At 33.0% G+C, this 17,553-nt stretch overlaps 3 protein-coding genes across 3 annotated transcripts; 1 reads left to right on the top strand and 2 right to left on the bottom strand.

Annotated features, from left to right (window-relative positions):
- Nucleotides 1–1,051: 1,051 nt before the first annotated feature.
- On the top strand, nucleotides 1,052–5,920 carry LOC105765985 (gamma-soluble NSF attachment protein). Its single transcript, XM_012585276.2, has 9 exons — nucleotides 1,052–1,179; nucleotides 1,374–1,441; nucleotides 1,568–1,652; nucleotides 1,843–2,001; nucleotides 2,526–2,663; nucleotides 3,175–3,253; nucleotides 3,681–3,760; nucleotides 4,693–4,822; nucleotides 5,524–5,920. The coding sequence occupies exons 1-9, from the start codon at nucleotides 1,133–1,135 to the stop codon at nucleotides 5,626–5,628; spliced, it is 891 nt and encodes a 296-aa protein (XP_012440730.1). The 5' UTR covers nucleotides 1,052–1,132; the 3' UTR covers nucleotides 5,629–5,920.
- Nucleotides 5,921–6,553: 633 nt separating this feature from the next.
- Nucleotides 6,554–8,104, bottom strand: LOC105770744 (uncharacterized protein At4g14342). The gene is made up of 4 exons (XM_012592074.2): nucleotides 7,944–8,104; nucleotides 7,719–7,804; nucleotides 7,509–7,632; nucleotides 6,554–6,905 (listed from the first exon to the last, which is right to left on the bottom strand). The coding sequence occupies exons 1-4, from the start codon at nucleotides 7,947–7,949 to the stop codon at nucleotides 6,858–6,860; spliced, it is 264 nt and encodes an 87-aa protein (XP_012447528.1). The 5' UTR covers nucleotides 7,950–8,104; the 3' UTR covers nucleotides 6,554–6,857.
- A 1,225-nt stretch (nucleotides 8,105–9,329) lies between these two features.
- On the bottom strand, nucleotides 9,330–16,767 carry LOC105770204 (lysine-specific demethylase JMJ18). The gene is made up of 13 exons (XM_012591297.2): nucleotides 16,734–16,767; nucleotides 16,361–16,444; nucleotides 16,132–16,165; nucleotides 15,000–15,071; nucleotides 14,460–14,537; nucleotides 13,857–14,357; nucleotides 13,543–13,767; nucleotides 13,106–13,267; nucleotides 11,992–12,360; nucleotides 10,779–11,841; nucleotides 10,581–10,684; nucleotides 10,248–10,442; nucleotides 9,330–9,817 (listed from the first exon to the last, which is right to left on the bottom strand). Exons 4-13 carry the CDS (start codon nucleotides 15,048–15,050, stop codon nucleotides 9,722–9,724), a joined length of 2,844 nt encoding a protein of 947 aa, XP_012446751.1. The 5' UTR covers nucleotides 15,051–15,071; nucleotides 16,132–16,165; nucleotides 16,361–16,444; nucleotides 16,734–16,767; the 3' UTR covers nucleotides 9,330–9,721.
- Between the last annotated feature and the right edge of the window lie 786 nt (nucleotides 16,768–17,553).

Here is a 17,553-nt window from a genome sequence, read left to right as displayed (position 1 = left end):
TCTATATTTTTTTCAAAATAATACAATATTAAATTAATTTTATTCTATTATTAAAACAATAATTTGACCAATCACTTTTTTTGTCCAAGGTTAGGATTCCAACCGTTCAATGCTTCTCGATGATGGTATTGAAGCTTTCAAATTATTCTTTCCAAAGAAAAATCGATACTTGACTCTCATTAACGGATATAAACTCAAATACTTTGCGTTCAACATTTAAATGCCTTTCTTATTTTATTCTCAAAAAAATGTCTTTCTTATTTTAAATGTCTCTCCTATTATTAGTGAAGAGTATCTGCATTCAGGTCTCACTTTATTTGCATTTTTTTATTAAAATTTGGTATCGCATTAAATTTTGCCTTTTTCTTCATTCCATCATTTGTCTCTGAAAAAAAAACCCCTTAATTTTATTATAATTTATAGCTTGAAATAAAAATATAAATGAAAATGTAGATAGGGCCAATAAATGAGTTTATCTGGATTTATTTTGATTTGATATTTTAAAATTTATTTTATTTAAAGACATAAGGATTTATTTCACCTTTAAATTTTATAAAAATCATATAATCTTCTATTTAATTTTTTTGTCTTTTTGGCTATTAAATTTATGTTTTTAATCAAATTACCTTAAAATGAAAGAAAATTTAACTATTTTTAATTTTGTTTATGTGACATAAGCATAATTATCATGTGGGTAACACATCAATATTTTTTAAAATATTAAAAATATAAAAAATATTTTAAAATTTTAAAACTTAATTAAATGCTAACATATCATCTATGTGCAATCCACATGCATGCTATGTTAACTTTTCAATTCATTTTGGTATGATTTAAAAAATTGTAAGTTCAACGACTAAAAGGACAAAAAAATTAAATGGAAAGTTAAAATAACATTTTTAAAAAAATTGAGGGCTAAATAGATCATTATGCTAATTTATGATTTAAATTGGAACATAGTTAGAAATATGCGAATTCAATAAAAAAAAACTATTTAATTACACATGTTTTTAACTACCTATTTAAAATTTACATTAACTGTTTTTTTTTGTTATGAACTTCTAATGCTTGTGTAGGTGTAATTTCATAAAAGGAAATCCAATCAAATTCCATTTAGAGAAACTCCGACGCAATGTCCGGTTCCGATCCCGGCAAGCTCATCTCCAAAGCCGACAATTTGTAAGCCTCCTTTCCTCTACATAATTCTTACATTTTAATCCAATCGTATCCTTTGTAGTGTTAATTTTATCAAATCAATTGGAGGGGAAAAGCAAAAAAATGGAAAAATCAAATTTTATCCTCCAACTTGAATTCAAAAAAACGTACTTAACGTATTACTCTTATATATGCATGTGTGTGTGTTATTGTTATAGAACAACGCTAAGCCTTACAAGGTGGAGTGCTGATTGGGAAAGTGCTACCCGTTTGTATGAACAAGCTGGTAATGCTATCTTTTTACTATTATTCAACATCTAAGATTTTTGTCATTAAAAATAGCATTAGTTGTTTTTATATCAAAATCCAATCTGCAAATGTCATTGTTCATTGATGTTCATGTTCCTTGTAGCCAATGGATTTCGAGTTTCCAAAGATTATGAGAAGGCTAAGTTGGCATTCGAGAAAGCTTCCAAAGGACGAGAGATGCTATCCTCGTATCCTTTATTATTATAATCCATGTTTTGCAATTCACCATATATGTACTTCGCCCAGCCCAAACGATTATAACTTGAAAGACTTCGATAGGTCTCCGAATCCAGATAAAAGAGGGTTTGTTAATGGATCTGCAAATGTACCGAAGAAGTAAATATTTATCATTTTTGACATCCTTTATAAGAAAATCAGTCCCTGGGATGCAGCTAAAAGCATGGAGTCTGCTGCTGCACTAGCAAAGGAACTACGCAACTGGACTGAAGTTATTGACTTTTATAGAAAGGCATCCGAGTTATACATGCAGTGTGACAGACCACAATTTGCATCGGATTCACTCGCCAAAGCTGCCCGGTATGGACATTGCTTTTACACTATTTTTTCCGGATTTTTTCATGATATTTTCTTGGTTATTTTAAATAACATAATTCAACCTTCCGTTTTTCCCCTTTATAAGACAGGCACTAGGGTACATACCATGAAAATTACAAGCTAAGCTAGAACAATGTTCCTTGAAGGCTACAAATTACAAAATTAAAAGCCTGAATAGCCATGAAAATGGAAAAAAACAGAAACAGTAGCATTCATTTTTAGTCTCACCATTGAAAAACATGAAATCCATAATTGGATGGTAAAGAGTCGAGGAAGAGAAAACAAAGAGGAAATATTAGAATCTCAGTGCATAGCCCCAGCATTGTGGATGTGAAGCATTTTTTGAAATTTCAAATGAATATGCATTCAAATGAATATTCGAGGAGGGTTGTCAATATTTTTTTGTCTTCGTTATGTGTGTATTTGTTACTTTGAATTATTTTCAAATGAATCGAAATGACCATTACTTATGTGGTTTTCTTTCTTAATTATTTGGTCTTACGTAGTGCTGTGGAAGATGCTTTGCCTAGTGATGCCATTAAACTGTATAGTGATGCCTGTGTTCTTCTTGAAGATGATCGAAAGGAACAGATGGCCCTTGATCTATATCATGCTGTCACTAATATTTATGTAAAACTTGAGAAGTAAGCTTTTGCATCTTCTTAATATATTGAGATACTGATATTGAGAAAAAGAAAGTAACACCATTTTACATCTTATGCTCCAATATATTCGTAACATTAATACTGCTATTTCTTAAAATGAAAGAGCAGCAGGAACAAAAACTGGACCATGAATTTTATTTTTGCAAGCATATGAACATTAAGTCATAGTTAAAATAGGGAACAAGAAACTCTTTTTGTTTTCGTATTTCGCTAGAGGATTTCCAAATGCATTTATGTTGCATTGACCCCACTCTAGAACTAGGGAGTTCTAGTTGAGTAGACTGAAGCTAGGGCATTTTGTTGCTACTATTTTTCAAGCAATTGTTGGCCTTTAATTGTAGAGTTTAGTTATGCTACTAGTCTATGTTTACCACTGGCAGCATGCGCTGGATTCATGTGTTGGAATGCCTGTAAATTTGGGAAATCTTTTCATAGGCATATAAGCAAACCTTGTAGGGATAGGAGTCACTTATGGTTTTGATATCCTCAGGTACACAGATGCTGTAGCTTTCCTTTTGAAATTGGGCTTAGCAGCTGATAAGTGCAATGCTACAAATAGTCAATGCAAGGTGTGACATCATATTTTGCACCCAAATTATTTCCCTACATATTAAATGTCCAATTTGTATATTATATGTCAGATACTTGTTTCACCAACAAACTGACTTGTTAATCAGATTTTTTAAGTACTGTGAAGCTTCCACGCCGGAGAACAATCATAACCTAATAGAATGCTTCTTACTTAAATAATGCGGAATGCAACACAGTTCTACTTAAGTTTATTTTATATTTTATATTTCTTTTGGATCGAAAAAAGAATATCCTTATACAGGTGTGATACTAAGTTAATCCGATGAAGCATTATAGGTGTAGATCTCATTTGCTATTGTCTGCTGCACAAGTGACTACTTTTCCATTTACATGTTTTGCACTGGCTTTCTTCTTATTATTGAAGGGCTGCTTTATCAATGACATTACTGGCTTCTTTAATTTCAGGCGTATCTTAGTGCAGTGATCGTGTATCTTTATGCTCATGACTTAAAGCAAGCAGAGAAGTGCTACAATGACTGTTCTCAGTAAGCACAGTTCTTTCTCAACTTCTTTTGAACCGCTAAGCATTGTTGTTTTGTGGTTCTCGTGTATCTACTAATCTTGTGATGTGCTAAGTGGTTCACAAGTATCTGATCTTATTAGCACAACAATCTTTCAAGTGATATATGGGTACTCATTGCAGTTAAACATGATTCCCCTGCAACTGAAAACAACCTTCCCTCAATGTCCTAAATACCTATGATAAAACTATCTCAAAGGCATGTTGTTATTTTTGTGTTTTTAATGTGAGATTTTTCTCAACATGTATTTCATTTACATGTCAATCAAAGGCACCTAACCACTAGCATCGGTTATCTGCTCTGGGGTCCTAGAACCTTACTGGATAGTAAATTCCCTTTTTCTTTTCCTTTTATACAGTTCTTTCCTTTCCCCTGAAGAGGAAAGAGAAGTGCAGAACCAATTATCAGTTCACTTTACACTGATGACTTGGGATACTTTTGTGTTTACTATCACCAAATTATGGTGGTGCAGATTCTATTCTTATTCCTCAATCTAGACACGAATCTTCATGGATGTCATTTGTTTTGGTTGTATGCTTTGCTTGGGAAAGAAGTAAAGCAGTAGAACAAGAATAGTGAAACATACTGCTTTGCTAATGGGATAGCTACTGGTTTCTGGATTGTTAACTATAAAAAATTCAACAATTATGTTGTCCCTTTCTTTTTCTTCAATAAACTTTTATGCATTTGAATGGTTGGGTTTAATGCAAATGTTGACTCTGCCGTTTGAAAATATGTTACATGATCCTTAATATTAGTGCTGTAGCAGAAAGCGTCTAGAAATCAAAAGGACTTTGATTTTTTTTTTTTTGGGGGTCTATCTTTATCCTGAATTATGACTTTTGGGTTAAGAAAAGCTGATCTAAAATAGTATTATCCTTGGATTTTTTTTTCAGGATTGATGCTTTCTTAAGAAGTGATCAGAACCGCTTTGCGGGTAAACTCCTTTCTGCTTACAAAGAAGGTGATGTAGAAGAAATCAAACGTGTGGCTCAGTCAAGATCTATCACCAACCTTGACAGTGTGGTAAATATTTTTTACCATTTGCACTGTTGTTTTTGGACATGCATGTGCCTCTCTTACAACAATGTGAAGGATAGTGTAAGGACTTTACATCTTTTTCTGCATGTTACAGTTGGGTTAAATCACACATCTAAGGTAGATCTGATATGCCTAAAACTGTGCAGTCTTAGGCTACACTTAAACTTTCAAGTGCAAAGAATTTGGTAACATTTGCAGCTTTGGCATTATTGTGTCCTAACTATGTAATCCAATTGCATTTCTTTTGACATTCTCCTGGTGAAGTTGAGTACATAATTTTTTTTTAAAAATATTTCTAAAATGTGGAATGGGATGGTGGGATGCACAAACGAGAGCGCTCCCACCCTCCTTTCCTTTGCTTAACATTTATCTTTTGGTGTTCAAAAAAGATATCAGAATATGTTTTTCATTCTGCATATTATCTTCTATTGAGTTAGCCGATGGCTGGGAAGGCATTAAAGAAAAAACATGTGGTGGTGTTGAGGGTACTGAATTTGAGCTCTGTTTCTGGTAACGGGGACTGGGGTAATTTCTATGTTTGTTTCCTCAAGTTGCATCATTATTTGAGACAAATCTTTTTCACAATCTGGCTTGCTTTTAAATTATCCATTTACAGTTCTATGTTAATATTGCAAAGCAGACATAGCCAATTGCAAGACATTTGACTGAAATGAAAGTGGGTGCAGATCATAAAGCTTGCGAGGAAGTTGCCTACAGGTGACGTGGCTGCGTTTAAGACCAATGCTGCTATAGGTGAGGAAGAAGCCCTGGATGAGAATGACCTCAAATAGATAGAATTTACCTTCGGAATTGTCTCATTGTAATTACGTAGAGGCATCTTGGATTGGTTCTGCTTGGTCATGTTAAAGGGATATTTCATTTTGTAAAGAGTTGCCTGTTTTATGAATGGAGACGACTGTAGTCTTCACAACCGGTAGCCCATTGGCCATTGTTGAAAATTTGTTCTTTCTCCTCTTACATTGTTACATCTATCCCCCTTAATAATAGACAACATCTAGAAGTCTCCAAAGGACCTTATAGTAAAAGATTTTCACAAATAAATAAATCAACAGTAATAGAGTCCATTGCTTATTAACCCCCCTATAAAAACTCTTATCTGTCAAAAAGTAACTGTTATACACCTAAAACATAGGAGACATTTACAATAACATTTAAGATTCATATTATATATTTTTTTAATTTTGAAATAAAAACTATAATATATTAATAACAATATTAATTAGTGAGATTTACAAATATAATTTCATTTATCAAAATTCATTTTCATTTAATAAAATATTATTTTATATTTTTATATAAAATTTAATTTTTTATTGAAATAATATCTTAATTAAAATTTATTATTTTTATTTCACTTAAGAGTAAAATTAAATTAACTCGACTAAACTTTGAGTCAAGATGCTACTATAGAAAAGAATCAGTTCTATAACAAAATTGACATTTATAATGAAATGTTTATAAAGAGTGATTGTTGTAGAGTAGGTTGAAAGTAACACGAAATAATATGCATTTTCTTTACCAACACATTCATCATGCTTTGTCATCAAATCCAATATTAAGAAACAAATAAATATGCAAGTGATTCTGTCTGTTGGCATATTTGACTTAATTTCCCACTTCTCTTTCCATATTGGTTCATCTGTCTTCATTCATTCTATTATTTAGCTTGTTGGCCATGGAAACCATGCAAACATGGAAACAAACAAACCTTGACACTACACAATCAAAAATTTTAAAAGAACTGTTCAAGATATTCTGTAGTAGCAGACACATTCAGCAAGATGAGTAGGCTCATTTTAAGAACTAAATACGTACTACAATTGAACAAATCTTGCTAGGGATAAAGTTGAGGTTACAATGATACCACTATGACATAAGCTCCATATTTCAAGTTCAAGATAAACACAATATTCGAGGGATATTCAATTAAGAAAATCTCTAGCCTGATGGGAAAGCTTAGAATTCCTAACATTTCACTTCACAGCCCAACCAGTAGTTCTTAATCATCTTCTCTTTCTGGAGGCAGACCACAAGGCAGAAGCATTTTCTGCACAATTTAAGATCAGAAACAATTATACCTTGAACCTCGTTTAGCCACCCAAGATGTTGTCATTTAGTAGGATAATATAAATCAAGACTCATTCTTACAACTAACAGAGACTGACCAGGAACTGAGGACCAACACCCTAAAAGAGACTGATTATTATTCTGAAAAGTCATTAGTAGGTACAGAATGTATCCAAGAGTCTCATCTATGGCATAGGATACACCTCAAATATTTGTTAATAAGTCTAACCAGCAAAGCGCAACGTGGCACCCACTCACTTTGCAATATGTGATATCTTCTCTAAGCATACCCCCAATGGTAGAAACAGAACGACCCCCCCCAAAGCCCTCGTCTCCACAAAACTCAAAAGAAAACATATCCCAAGTACTGGCAATGAACAAAACTAATCAAGTCCTATATTTTGTTCCATGTAACGCAAGCTTTCAAGACATATATCCTTCGGATACCCCTTTCAAGTAGTAAAAGCTATATTGGTCTTGTGGAACACACAAAGCTAACTATTTTGGAACCTAACAAAAGGAATTTGAAACATGAATCTCGTAAATCCTAAAACACCAAACAAAAGGAAAGAATATTGTTTACCTGCATGAAGTTGTAGCGCTCTCTTCCAATGGATTCATTTTCAGCCACAGCGAAGTAAGCCAACATCGGGTAATGCCCTATATATGATGCGTAGCTATCGCGTTGAATATTAACCGCCCATTCACTGCCATCAATTCAACCAAGGAAATATATATTAAGAGCAACACATCTTTTTTTAGTTGACAAAAAAAATAAGGATTAGAAACTGACAATCGGTTGAGATCAGCATGGCCAGTTCCAACGTATTTGGCTTGGAGATGCTCGAGCTGGGAATTGATGTTAAACCTATCGCTTGCCTGACAACATTTATGAAAGAGTAAGAGACAAACATATAAACCAAATTTAGGGTTTAGAGTTGGGGAATTAGAACTTCGGTGGAATTTTTAAAATTAATCAAGAAAAAGGGAATTAGGGTTTTGATAGGGGATACTTTACCTGCATCTTCTTTTCGAAGCTCTTGAGACCAGAAATGAGAGAGAAATTCCGAGTAAATGACCTATAGGGAGAGAAATATATATAAAGTACCCACACTACCCGACCCGAATAGGTAAAAAGAAAATATTTAATATAAATTTCATCCTCTACTTTATCAGTTATTATATTTTACAATATTTGAAATCAATTCAGTTACTGATAAACATTAGAGAGTGTAGGGATGGGAAAAATCAAATTCGAAGGGTTTGATCCGACTCGTGAGGGTCAAATTTTTTATTTTGAAAAATTGAGTTTGAGTTAAGGAGAGGTAGGTGAATTTAAAAAAATAGTCCAAGTTGAGTTAGAATTGGGTTAAATTTGAAGTAAATCTATTACACTTGCCTCAAAATATTTACAAAAATATTACTGATATTAAGTTTTTACTTTCAATAAATAAATATTAAGTTTAAACTCAAAAAATTTAATCTTCTTTACTTCAAAATTAAAAATAAAATAATTAAATTAAATTAAATTGGTCGGAGTTGAATTTTCTATTAAATTATGGATTTAAGTTTGAGCTAATTTTTCTTTAAAAGTAAGGGTCACGGGCAAAATTGAGAGGCATTTAACATTAATTTAATTAGATGCTTCATTAATTAAATTTGTTATATAATGTGATATTATAATTTTTATTCAATATAATTATACATAAAATTTAAATTTAAAATAAAATTTTAAATTTAAATTTTTTCATATATTACTGCATCATTTTTAGATGAGATCATTTTATCTTGTTATATACATAAATAACTATACTTATCTAATTTAATTTAGCTGTTTTCTTCAAAGTGTTGGTGTCTTTGTTGAAATTGTACAAGAAATGAAAAAATTCAATCTAAGAAGTGAAAATTGAGATCATGTACGGTATAAATAAATTTGAGACCAAGTAAGCTATTTTAGTTTTTGGTACACTTACGGAGATGGAGAGAATTGAAATAATATGGGGCTTTTTTTCCCTTTTTGGGTGAGTAATACTAAAATCAATTTCTTATTAATTTATAATTATGTAGTAATTGAAAACCAGATTAATTAGAGAGAGAAATCAAAATAATTTATCAACTCATAGTTTCTTTTACCTCTTGGTTGATTGATTTGTTCCAAAGTGTTACTACATTTTGCTTAATAATTAAACATATTTAAAAATATAAAGTCAGGTATTTTATATAAATTACTATTCTATGATAATTTGGTAGCATCGACAGTGGGGACTTATGATTGAGGAGAAATTATTTTATAGGTATTTTCTACTACATCATCTATGATCTCGTCCAATTAAAAAAGGACATATCATCTTTGATATGAAAGTTTAGTCTAAATGTGCATATAATATAGAAAAAAAGATAAATGTATTCTTTTTTAATTGAAGGGACCATTAATGATGATGTAGAAAGGATTCATAAAATAATTTCTCATGATTAAGGCATATGGACCAGGTGAAAGCTGATAATCCAAAACTCAAGTTGAAGATTAAAACAACTAGTCCCAATAAGAATCAACTCAGCAACCAAACCCTTCCTTTTAACCTACATCCACGCCCTCTTTGTACGAAAGATAAAAACTGTTAAATCTCCACCGTCTTCGACTAATCTACATCTTTTGAGGATCTCATCTATATGCCACTTTCTGCCTCACTACGCATTATGTTCAACTCTTCTTACAACTACCTGTCTACCTCTTCCTATTTTCTCGAAACGACACCAAAAATGTTTGCTTTCGGTTCCCCTATCCTGCCGGTCAACTCAGTCTAAATCCTTATTAACTTCATTCTTATCACTACTAGTCTTGTGATTCCAGTACTCCAAGCATTGATGATTTGGATCAAGAGCTTCAACAGCCTGGAAGACAGCAATTTGTTAAGAACCATATAACTGAATTCAAATATCACAACTAAAATTGACAAGACAAACTGTGAGACAAAAATTTATGAGTCAGTCTGTTTGTTATTCTGATAAAAGTACGCTTCGAGTAATAAGAATTAAATGATATCAAAAGGCTTTGATAAGATAAAATTGTTTTTTAGTTAAAAGGCACAGTGGCAGTGGTGCTAATGCTAACTAAGGATTAATAAATAATATTATCGCATCATTATATTTGGTAAGCCATATTCCAGTATCATGATAAGAATCATGAGGATTCTATTGGTAAGCCAGCTAGTGTAAGCAATGTATTAGCAACTGTATTCCATTTCAGATGTAATTATGAGAAAGCATCTAAAAAGCTAGCAGTCAAATGAATCAGATTTAAGTTTTATAATGGCAACTATACCTGAATTATGGGTGGTGAGAGAAATCCAAACATTTCGAGTCCATTGACTCTCTTCAGTGATTGTAAGGGAAGCACGCCTCTTTCCCCAAGGTTGCTCCTTAAAATTTCTTGTTTTAGTTGCTGCACTACCAATTCCCAGCATTTCTCCACCGACACATTTGAGAAGCTTACGGTGGGGCAGCCTTCTAAAGTGACCTGAAATATACAATAACAGATGTGAGGAACGTAAGGTTCTACTAGCAGGCCAACTCAGCGAAAAATTCATTGACTGATTACTGGAGTTTTACAAGTGAACCTTTATGCCCAAAGTAGAAGAGCAAGAAGTAATCTCACCTTAAATAGAGGGCCAAGGGGCCCAGCATCTAAGACTTCTGAGATGTAGGTTGAAGTCTCTGTTGGGTCGATCACACTAAAGAACTTAACACGGCTTCTAAATCCTGTAAAACTCAATTGTGGATACAAAATCCTTCTACCAGCAAGAAAGATCTGATTAATTAGTAAAATATTGGATCAAATTCTATTGTAATGTACCTTTTGGGAATATGGCTTTCTTGCTGCACCAAAGTTTTCCTAACATGACAGATCCAAAACTTAAAGGTTCTACAGAAGAAATCAACAATGGATCACCTCGGGCAACAATAGATGCATTTAAATCTGAGCTATTGACAGTTGCTGTCTTCCAGAATGTATTAGATTGTCCTGGATGAAGTTCAACATCAAACAATTTCTTGCCATCAAAGCCATCAGAATCCTGATGAACACATGAAGTTGAATGCTGATACTTGTTGGGAGATTCTTGAGAAACTGATGAACCACAATCACTTTTGAGTCTCTTTAGAACAGGTTTTCTTACTTCATCAAAGCCACAAATTTTCTCTTGATTAAAGGAGGGCAAAAATATCTCCACATCACTCTTGTTATTAGGGCTATCCAAAGCATTTACTGACTTGCTTGCAGGATAATCAGTTAAAATATCAAGATTCAACTTCATGCAGGCATCCTGCTCCAAGTTCACTCTGTTTTCCATAATCAGAACTCCAATATTATAGGCATTGTTTTCACAACCTACGGTGGAAGGAGAAGCTTTTAATTTAGTCCCATGCTGGTGCAATACTTCTGAAACATGACCATATGAGGAAGAACTAATATTCGCCTTTTCTTCCATTCGCCAGGAACAAGACCAACTTCCGCTTGGTTCAGAAGGTTCTAATTTTACTGCCTCACTATCCTGAACCAAATTAGGCATGTAAGCATCACAATCTTTACCAGGAAGCAGCCCAATATCTTTGCATGCCCATACTTTAACAGCATCTACTCCTCCCTCCAGGGCTTTTACTAGCATTTGCAATTCATCAATGGTGTAGCGAAGGAGGACAAATCTGTCTTCCATTTGGCATGAGCAGAAATTCTTTACATGTTTTAGACATGCAAATTGCTTAGGAGAGCAGTTGCAGCTGCAGGCAGACAGATGCAAATCATAGAAACAAGAAAAGCATTCCCTCTCACTTTCCAAATCAAAGTCCTTTTCCATCTTTCGTAAGGGTAAGTGAGGTGGAAGGCAATTCACTCTTTCCTCCTCCATCTGCACTCTCATCTGTTAACAGTGATAATCTTAGCATGAATAAGTTTTTCATTTATAATGTGCATATGTATTTAAATAAGTTAATAAAATTTAGCTCTTTGTCTTTCTGTTATCAAATGGGGAGAGAGAGAGAGAGAGAGAGAGAGAGAGAGAAGAATCTACCCTAACGGCCTTCGTAAGCATTCCATCCTTTCCACAGACATGTTTCCACCTCAAATTTCCTGGAGTTTCTCTGCCAGCAAAAAATATCTCCCAGAGAGCTTGGATGGCTTGCCGAGCTGATCCTAGGAGCAGCTTGTCATGGGACAGTGATGTCCTGCGACGCTGCTCACTATAGAGCTCCACTGCATGTTGACCATGTTCTAGCCAATCAACAGGGGCAACATTCACTGCCTCTGCACAGTTGAAGCCACAATTAAACCCAGAGTGGTATGCCCTTGGAAAGGTAAGAACAAACTCCCCAGAGTATTGTACAGCTCGATAGATTGGTACACCTTCAGCTTTCAGAATTGATGGAGATAGCTGAGTAACCTGCCCAAAGATGGATCATAAAGTTCATGCATGTAATAAGCTAATGAAACATAAAACGGTAAATGCAACTGGAGGAAAGACAAGGAACGGATTCAACATCTAGGAAGAAGAATGAAATGAAAGAAATAATGAGATTTTTAACTTTAAGATATTAAGAAATCATTTCATGGGCATTTGTTTAAAAATTTCAGTTAGAGCTGAGTTAATGGTGTTCTAATCGGTGTAGTCTTTGATTAAGCACATTGGTGGTGAATATGTATGAATATCACCAGGCACCAACACAACCTGACCTGACCCTCTAGGATTACATCAAAAGGTACAGTTTTACAATCACATCAGGGTAACTAACAGTTTAGGCTATGAACAAGAATTATACAAAAAATAAACTGCCAGCTGATAAAACAACCTAGATGTGTTTCTCTTTTATACCTGATTCTCTTAGAGATCCCTCAATGTCTTGGAACCCAGGGTCCAACACTTATACATCTATGACCTATTAAGATTGACACCAGAGTGCATATTCTAGTGTTCAACAGTACAATTTCAACATTATTAATATTTTAAAATGTACAAAAGCCTAGTTAAGCAGGATGAAGGTGCTTGAGGAATTGGAATTTTAATTTGAGAATAATTGTTCCACATTTAAGAAAACAAGCATGGCTCCAAGAAGCAATGAAAGAGTGTAGAAAATATGCAAAGTCCAACAAAATAAAATAAAGGAAAAAGTAAAACAAATATGTCTCACCAAGTCATGGAGTAAGCCTGGTTGTTCTTCAAATAAATCAGGCAGATGCTTTCTCATTGCAGCCTCCAAAGAGGAAGCATGGTTTTGAGGCACTCCATACCATACTTTTGGATCACCCCAGTGCATATAGTTTAGTGAATAAAGATGGTGATCCTCAACATGCTGCTTGAACCATAATACAGTACAAATGAGAACATAAAAAGAAAAAAGAAGGCTTGGATACCATTCAAATTGTCAAACATGAGTAGCCACTTTTTACTCTACACATACTAAATTCAACCAATTACTTGCATGTGTATAATAACAAAAAGATGTTCCAAATTTCAAACCTAAAACACAGGGAATAAAGGTGGGATGGTGATGCCCTCAAAAAGAGAGTTATTCCCATCCCTAATCCATGCACTAGAACTCTATTTCTAGCAGTTTTTAGTCCTTACCCAACAAAATGATGAGAAGCACATCCCCACATAGAGCCATGGCACTAGAACTCCAGATATATCACATCCTTCAAAAGATAACACAGAACCTTGTAGGCGAGAGAAATTGTTTAGGTTCCAACCTGACATTGCATATTTATCTGCATCATTTCCAGTTAACATAGATGATGCCTTAGGAAACCCACTGCCAAATGTTCCTGTTTCCAGGTCAGCTCCGTAATATACCTGCAATATGATAGCAAACTCCAGTAGAAGTAAATAGAGATTTCCATGAATGAAATCTGTAAGGAAGAGGAGACAATATTTAACCATACCTCAATCTCATCAGTTGGCTGCTCAACTATCCTCCAGTATTCACCTTCAATATCCTCCCAAGAAGGTTCCCATTTCGAGTATTCAACCACACCAGGCTTTAAATCCTCATCACGGTCCCTCTGAAAGTATGCCTCCTTGAATTCATTTGCATATCTCTGAAATTCTTCGAGTGTGAAGTCTGATCCAGAACTGAAGCCAAACTTCTCACTGCTCGCAGAAGTAGATTCTACACTAGAATTGGCACGTCTTCTAGTGGCTCCCTTTTTTGATTGCCTCTTCCGTTTACGTTTTCGGCTTCTAGTTTTCTTTCTCATTGGCTCCCTATTTTGAAGTAAGTCAACTTGCTGAATTCGTGTTGAAAATTTGGCATGTTCCCATATATCTTTCTCTTTAAGAAGACAAGGAGGAGTCCAAGAAGGAGGCGGAACAATCCGACATATACCAAATGATTCAGCTTCTTCACGAATCTTTTCTACATAGGCAAGTGTGTCTTCAAACTCCTAGTAAATGGAACATCATAAATTCTAAGTTTCAGGAAAATAAAATAACATAAAAAGAGAAAAAGCTGACACCAGACCTTTACTCTTAAAAGAGAAGATTACCTCAACAGTTGGATAAAAGACTGGAGCATCATCAATGGTAGGCCTGCATGCTTCATCTGGGTCCCATCTTGCTGAAACCTAAAATATACCAGCAACAATTTCTTAAAGCAAAGGAGTTTTGGAGGATAAAGCTAAAGGGTTATCAGATGGTTCCAACTAAACAATGTAGTCAATGTAGTCAAATGTGGAGAACTTTAAAGAAGATAAATTTTGTTTCTTGTTGCAAAAGTTTGAGTCTTAACACTTCTGCTAGGACGTTTATAACTTCAGTCTTTCAGGTATGATGCAGAAATTTTCCTCCACTAACTTTTGAATTACACATAATGAGGCCTGAAAGTTCAAATGGCCATCAAAATCCATGCAGAAAATCTAGACTCTTCCTAGATTCAAAATGCCTACTTTGAGATGTTGCCTTGTAACCCAGAAAAAAACAGAAATTATTTATGGTCAGACTATTGTGGTAGAACAAATATGTCAGCACAAAGAGGTCATTTTGCCCTATTAGTTACATTGAGTCTACTAAAAACTGCACTAAATTACCTTCCGACTTCGAGGACTGCCTGAAGGCTCTATATTATTATCTCTTTTCATGGAAAGTTGTGAAGAATGGTCCTGCAAATAATCTTTTGTTAGGAATTCATGTATTTTTCTGTTTCTTAATCTTAGCCTGAACTAATTATTGCATTGCAAATGACATAAGATGACCCATGTTAACAATGTAAACAGACACGCACATATCAAAATTTAAATTTAAATCCATACAAATTTATATACTTTCATTCATGCATTTATACGAACACAAGAGAGATGCAAATTTACAAGAACAAGAACAGTGTCAAATCAATATGGTTCCTTCCCTCAATACAAACATCGTGTGACATCAACCAATATAAAGAAGATAACAAAAAGTATGCCCTGGTTTCAGCACTCTTTAAGGCAGTTACTAAAAGTTGATTTCAACCAAGTTATGAAGCATATCAAGAAATCAAGTTAAGGAGGACTACTGATGAAAGTTGACAAGAAATTTTCCAGAGATGGATGTACTATCCACGATCGGTTCTAACAATTTGATCTTCGGTCTTACCTTCTACTATAAGAATGAGTAGCTTTTGTTTCTGGCAACTTCTGATTGGTTCCAGTGTTCATTAATAAGAAATATTTTCATTTTCTGAATAACGTATACAACCTGAATCCATTCTATATCAACAGCAACAATAGTACTCACGATAGAGTGATAGATTACGAGTTCCCATACAATACTTCACACATACACGAAAAGCAAAATAAGTGAAATAATTCCATCTAAAATGAAATTAATCAAAGAAGGCCCAAACTGATGCAGTAGAACAGATGATTGAGAATGTAAAATTTTCTTATATCAGTTCCATCTGTTTTAAAAGAAGGGAAAACTTTAAGCAACACTGATTATAACTGAATGATCTGATGAACAACATCAAAACTTTCTAAACAAAGAAATCCATAATGCCTGTAAATATTCACTCGAAACATTACCTATTTATTGAAAAAAATATCAACAAAAATTACTTCCAAAAATAAAAAGAAACATCATATGTAATTGACGTGTGAGCGCAAAAAAAAAAAAAAAACAGATCAACACATCTCAGAAAAAGCGAATCAAAATTATATGAACAAAGAAAAGAGACAATCTAACCTCTTTCGAATGAGAATCCGTTGCTATTATTCAACTGTTACATTCAGTTGGGAAAGAAAGAATTATGAAAAATAAATAAATTTTTAACAAAATCTTTCTGGTAAATTGCCTAACAAAAAATACATGATCTACCCTAGAAATTGGCATGAGTTTTTTTTTTTTAAATATATAAGGGTTATTAATATATTTTTTAAAATTTACTTATGAAATAAGGAATTGAAAAACTCACCGTTGCTCTAAAAGCGAACCTTAATTCTCAGTACAATTTCACTGTAACTCCAAAACCAATTCCAGGAAGCAAAGTTTGTATTCCCTGCTTTTATTAAAATCTCAAAGTAAAAACAATAATAATAATATTCTTGTTTTTTACATTCGAACTAAATTTCTTGTTGTTTATTATATTTTCTTTATTTATTTTTAATTCAAAAGCTTAAATTCCAAATTGAAATATGTTTTATTTGTTACTATAAATCTAAAATAAAATAAAACCAATAATTAATTTAGAAACTGTAATATAAAAAGAAAATATATAAATATGTACATTATAAAAATAAATAAATAAAGAGAAAAGTAGAATAGAAAGCGCGAAAACCGAAACGCACGCAGTATTCAACGGAATCCCGCAAACAACTAACAAAACCACCACCGAGTGTGCTTACTTGTCTTCTACTTCACTTCTACTAATCTTATTTTAGATCCTACAGTACATAACACTAAAAAAGTAATTAAATGAATGTAAAATTTTATATAATTTAAATTATTAAAACTCATATAAATATAAATTAATTTAAACACTATTATAATCGAAATACTCATTAATATATTTCTACTATTTTGCTTTATTACGATTTTTCCATTTCAGTTCTATTTTCACCTATGTTTTTCCTTTATTTTTGTTATTTGAGTGCATTTTAGAAGTGATAACATTTTCAATCATTTTGTTTTTGAAAAATTGTGATTATTATGTGTTTTATTTTAAAAAATTGAACTGAAATTAACTGAATATTAAAGATGATTGAAATGAATGTGAGTAATCATTTTGAATTTTTTATAATTAAGTGATTAAAAAACTTAAGCAACTTACAATAGAATCTACCTAAAATTGATTATAAATTAAATTTGTTTTAATTTTAATTTTAATTTTAATTTTAATAATCCAATTTTAACTTGTGAATCAAACTAAATAGAAATCAAATATAATCAAACATACTCCAATAAGTTTTTGGGTTTTTTTTTTTGGCAGTTTTAGTAAAGCCATCAAAAGGTTAAGCTACTTGCTCGACCAGATAAGTTTGCAACTCAAACCGACTCAACGTACTAAATACTTTTAACCAATTTAATTATAAAAATACTCTTAAAACACACTTAATATTGAACACAAATAGTGGATTTCGACTTGTCGAACTAAAATTGGCCTGAGCA

This window comes from Gossypium raimondii, chromosome 5 (assembly GCF_025698545.1).
Source record: "Gossypium raimondii isolate GPD5lz chromosome 5, ASM2569854v1, whole genome shotgun sequence".
NCBI classification, from domain to species: domain Eukaryota; kingdom Viridiplantae; phylum Streptophyta; class Magnoliopsida; order Malvales; family Malvaceae; genus Gossypium; species Gossypium raimondii.
The sequence above is the reverse complement of the archived record's forward strand: the minus strand, read 5'-3'. Positions and strand labels throughout refer to the sequence as shown.

What these genes read in the sequence shown, in the direction of transcription:
- LOC105765985 (XM_012585276.2), top strand. Translation starts at nt 1,133, where the DNA reads ATGTCCGGTTCCGATCCCGGCAAGCTCATCTCCAAAGCCGACAATTT. An exon ending in ATCTCCAAAGCCGACAATTT is followed by an intron (nt 1,180 to 1,373) that starts GTAAGCCTCCTT and finishes TTATTGTTATAG; the next exon opens with AACAACGCTAAGCCTTACAA. An exon ending in TGCTACAATGACTGTTCTCA is followed by an intron (nt 3,761 to 4,692) that starts GTAAGCACAGTT and finishes TTTTTTTTTCAG; the next exon opens with GATTGATGCTTTCTTAAGAA.
- LOC105770204 (XM_012591297.2), bottom strand. Translation starts at nt 15,050, where the DNA reads ATGAAAAGAGATAATAATATAGAGCCTTCAGGCAGTCCTCGAAGTCGG. An exon ending in GCAGTCCTCGAAGTCGGAAG is followed by an intron (nt 14,538 to 14,999) that starts GTAATTTAGTGC and finishes GGTATATTTTAG; the next exon opens with GTTTCAGCAAGATGGGACCC. An exon ending in TCTTTTATCCAACTGTTGAG is followed by an intron (nt 14,358 to 14,459) that starts GTAATCTTCTCT and finishes TCCATTTACTAG; the next exon opens with GAGTTTGAAGACACACTTGC.
- LOC105770744 (XM_012592074.2), bottom strand. An exon ending in CATGCTGATCTCAACCGATT is followed by an intron (nt 7,633 to 7,718) that starts GTCAGTTTCTAA and finishes AATTGATGGCAG; the next exon opens with TGAATGGGCGGTTAATATTC. An exon ending in AGCGCTACAACTTCATGCAG is followed by an intron (nt 6,906 to 7,508) that starts GTAAACAATATT and finishes TAAATTGTGCAG; the next exon opens with AAAATGCTTCTGCCTTGTGG.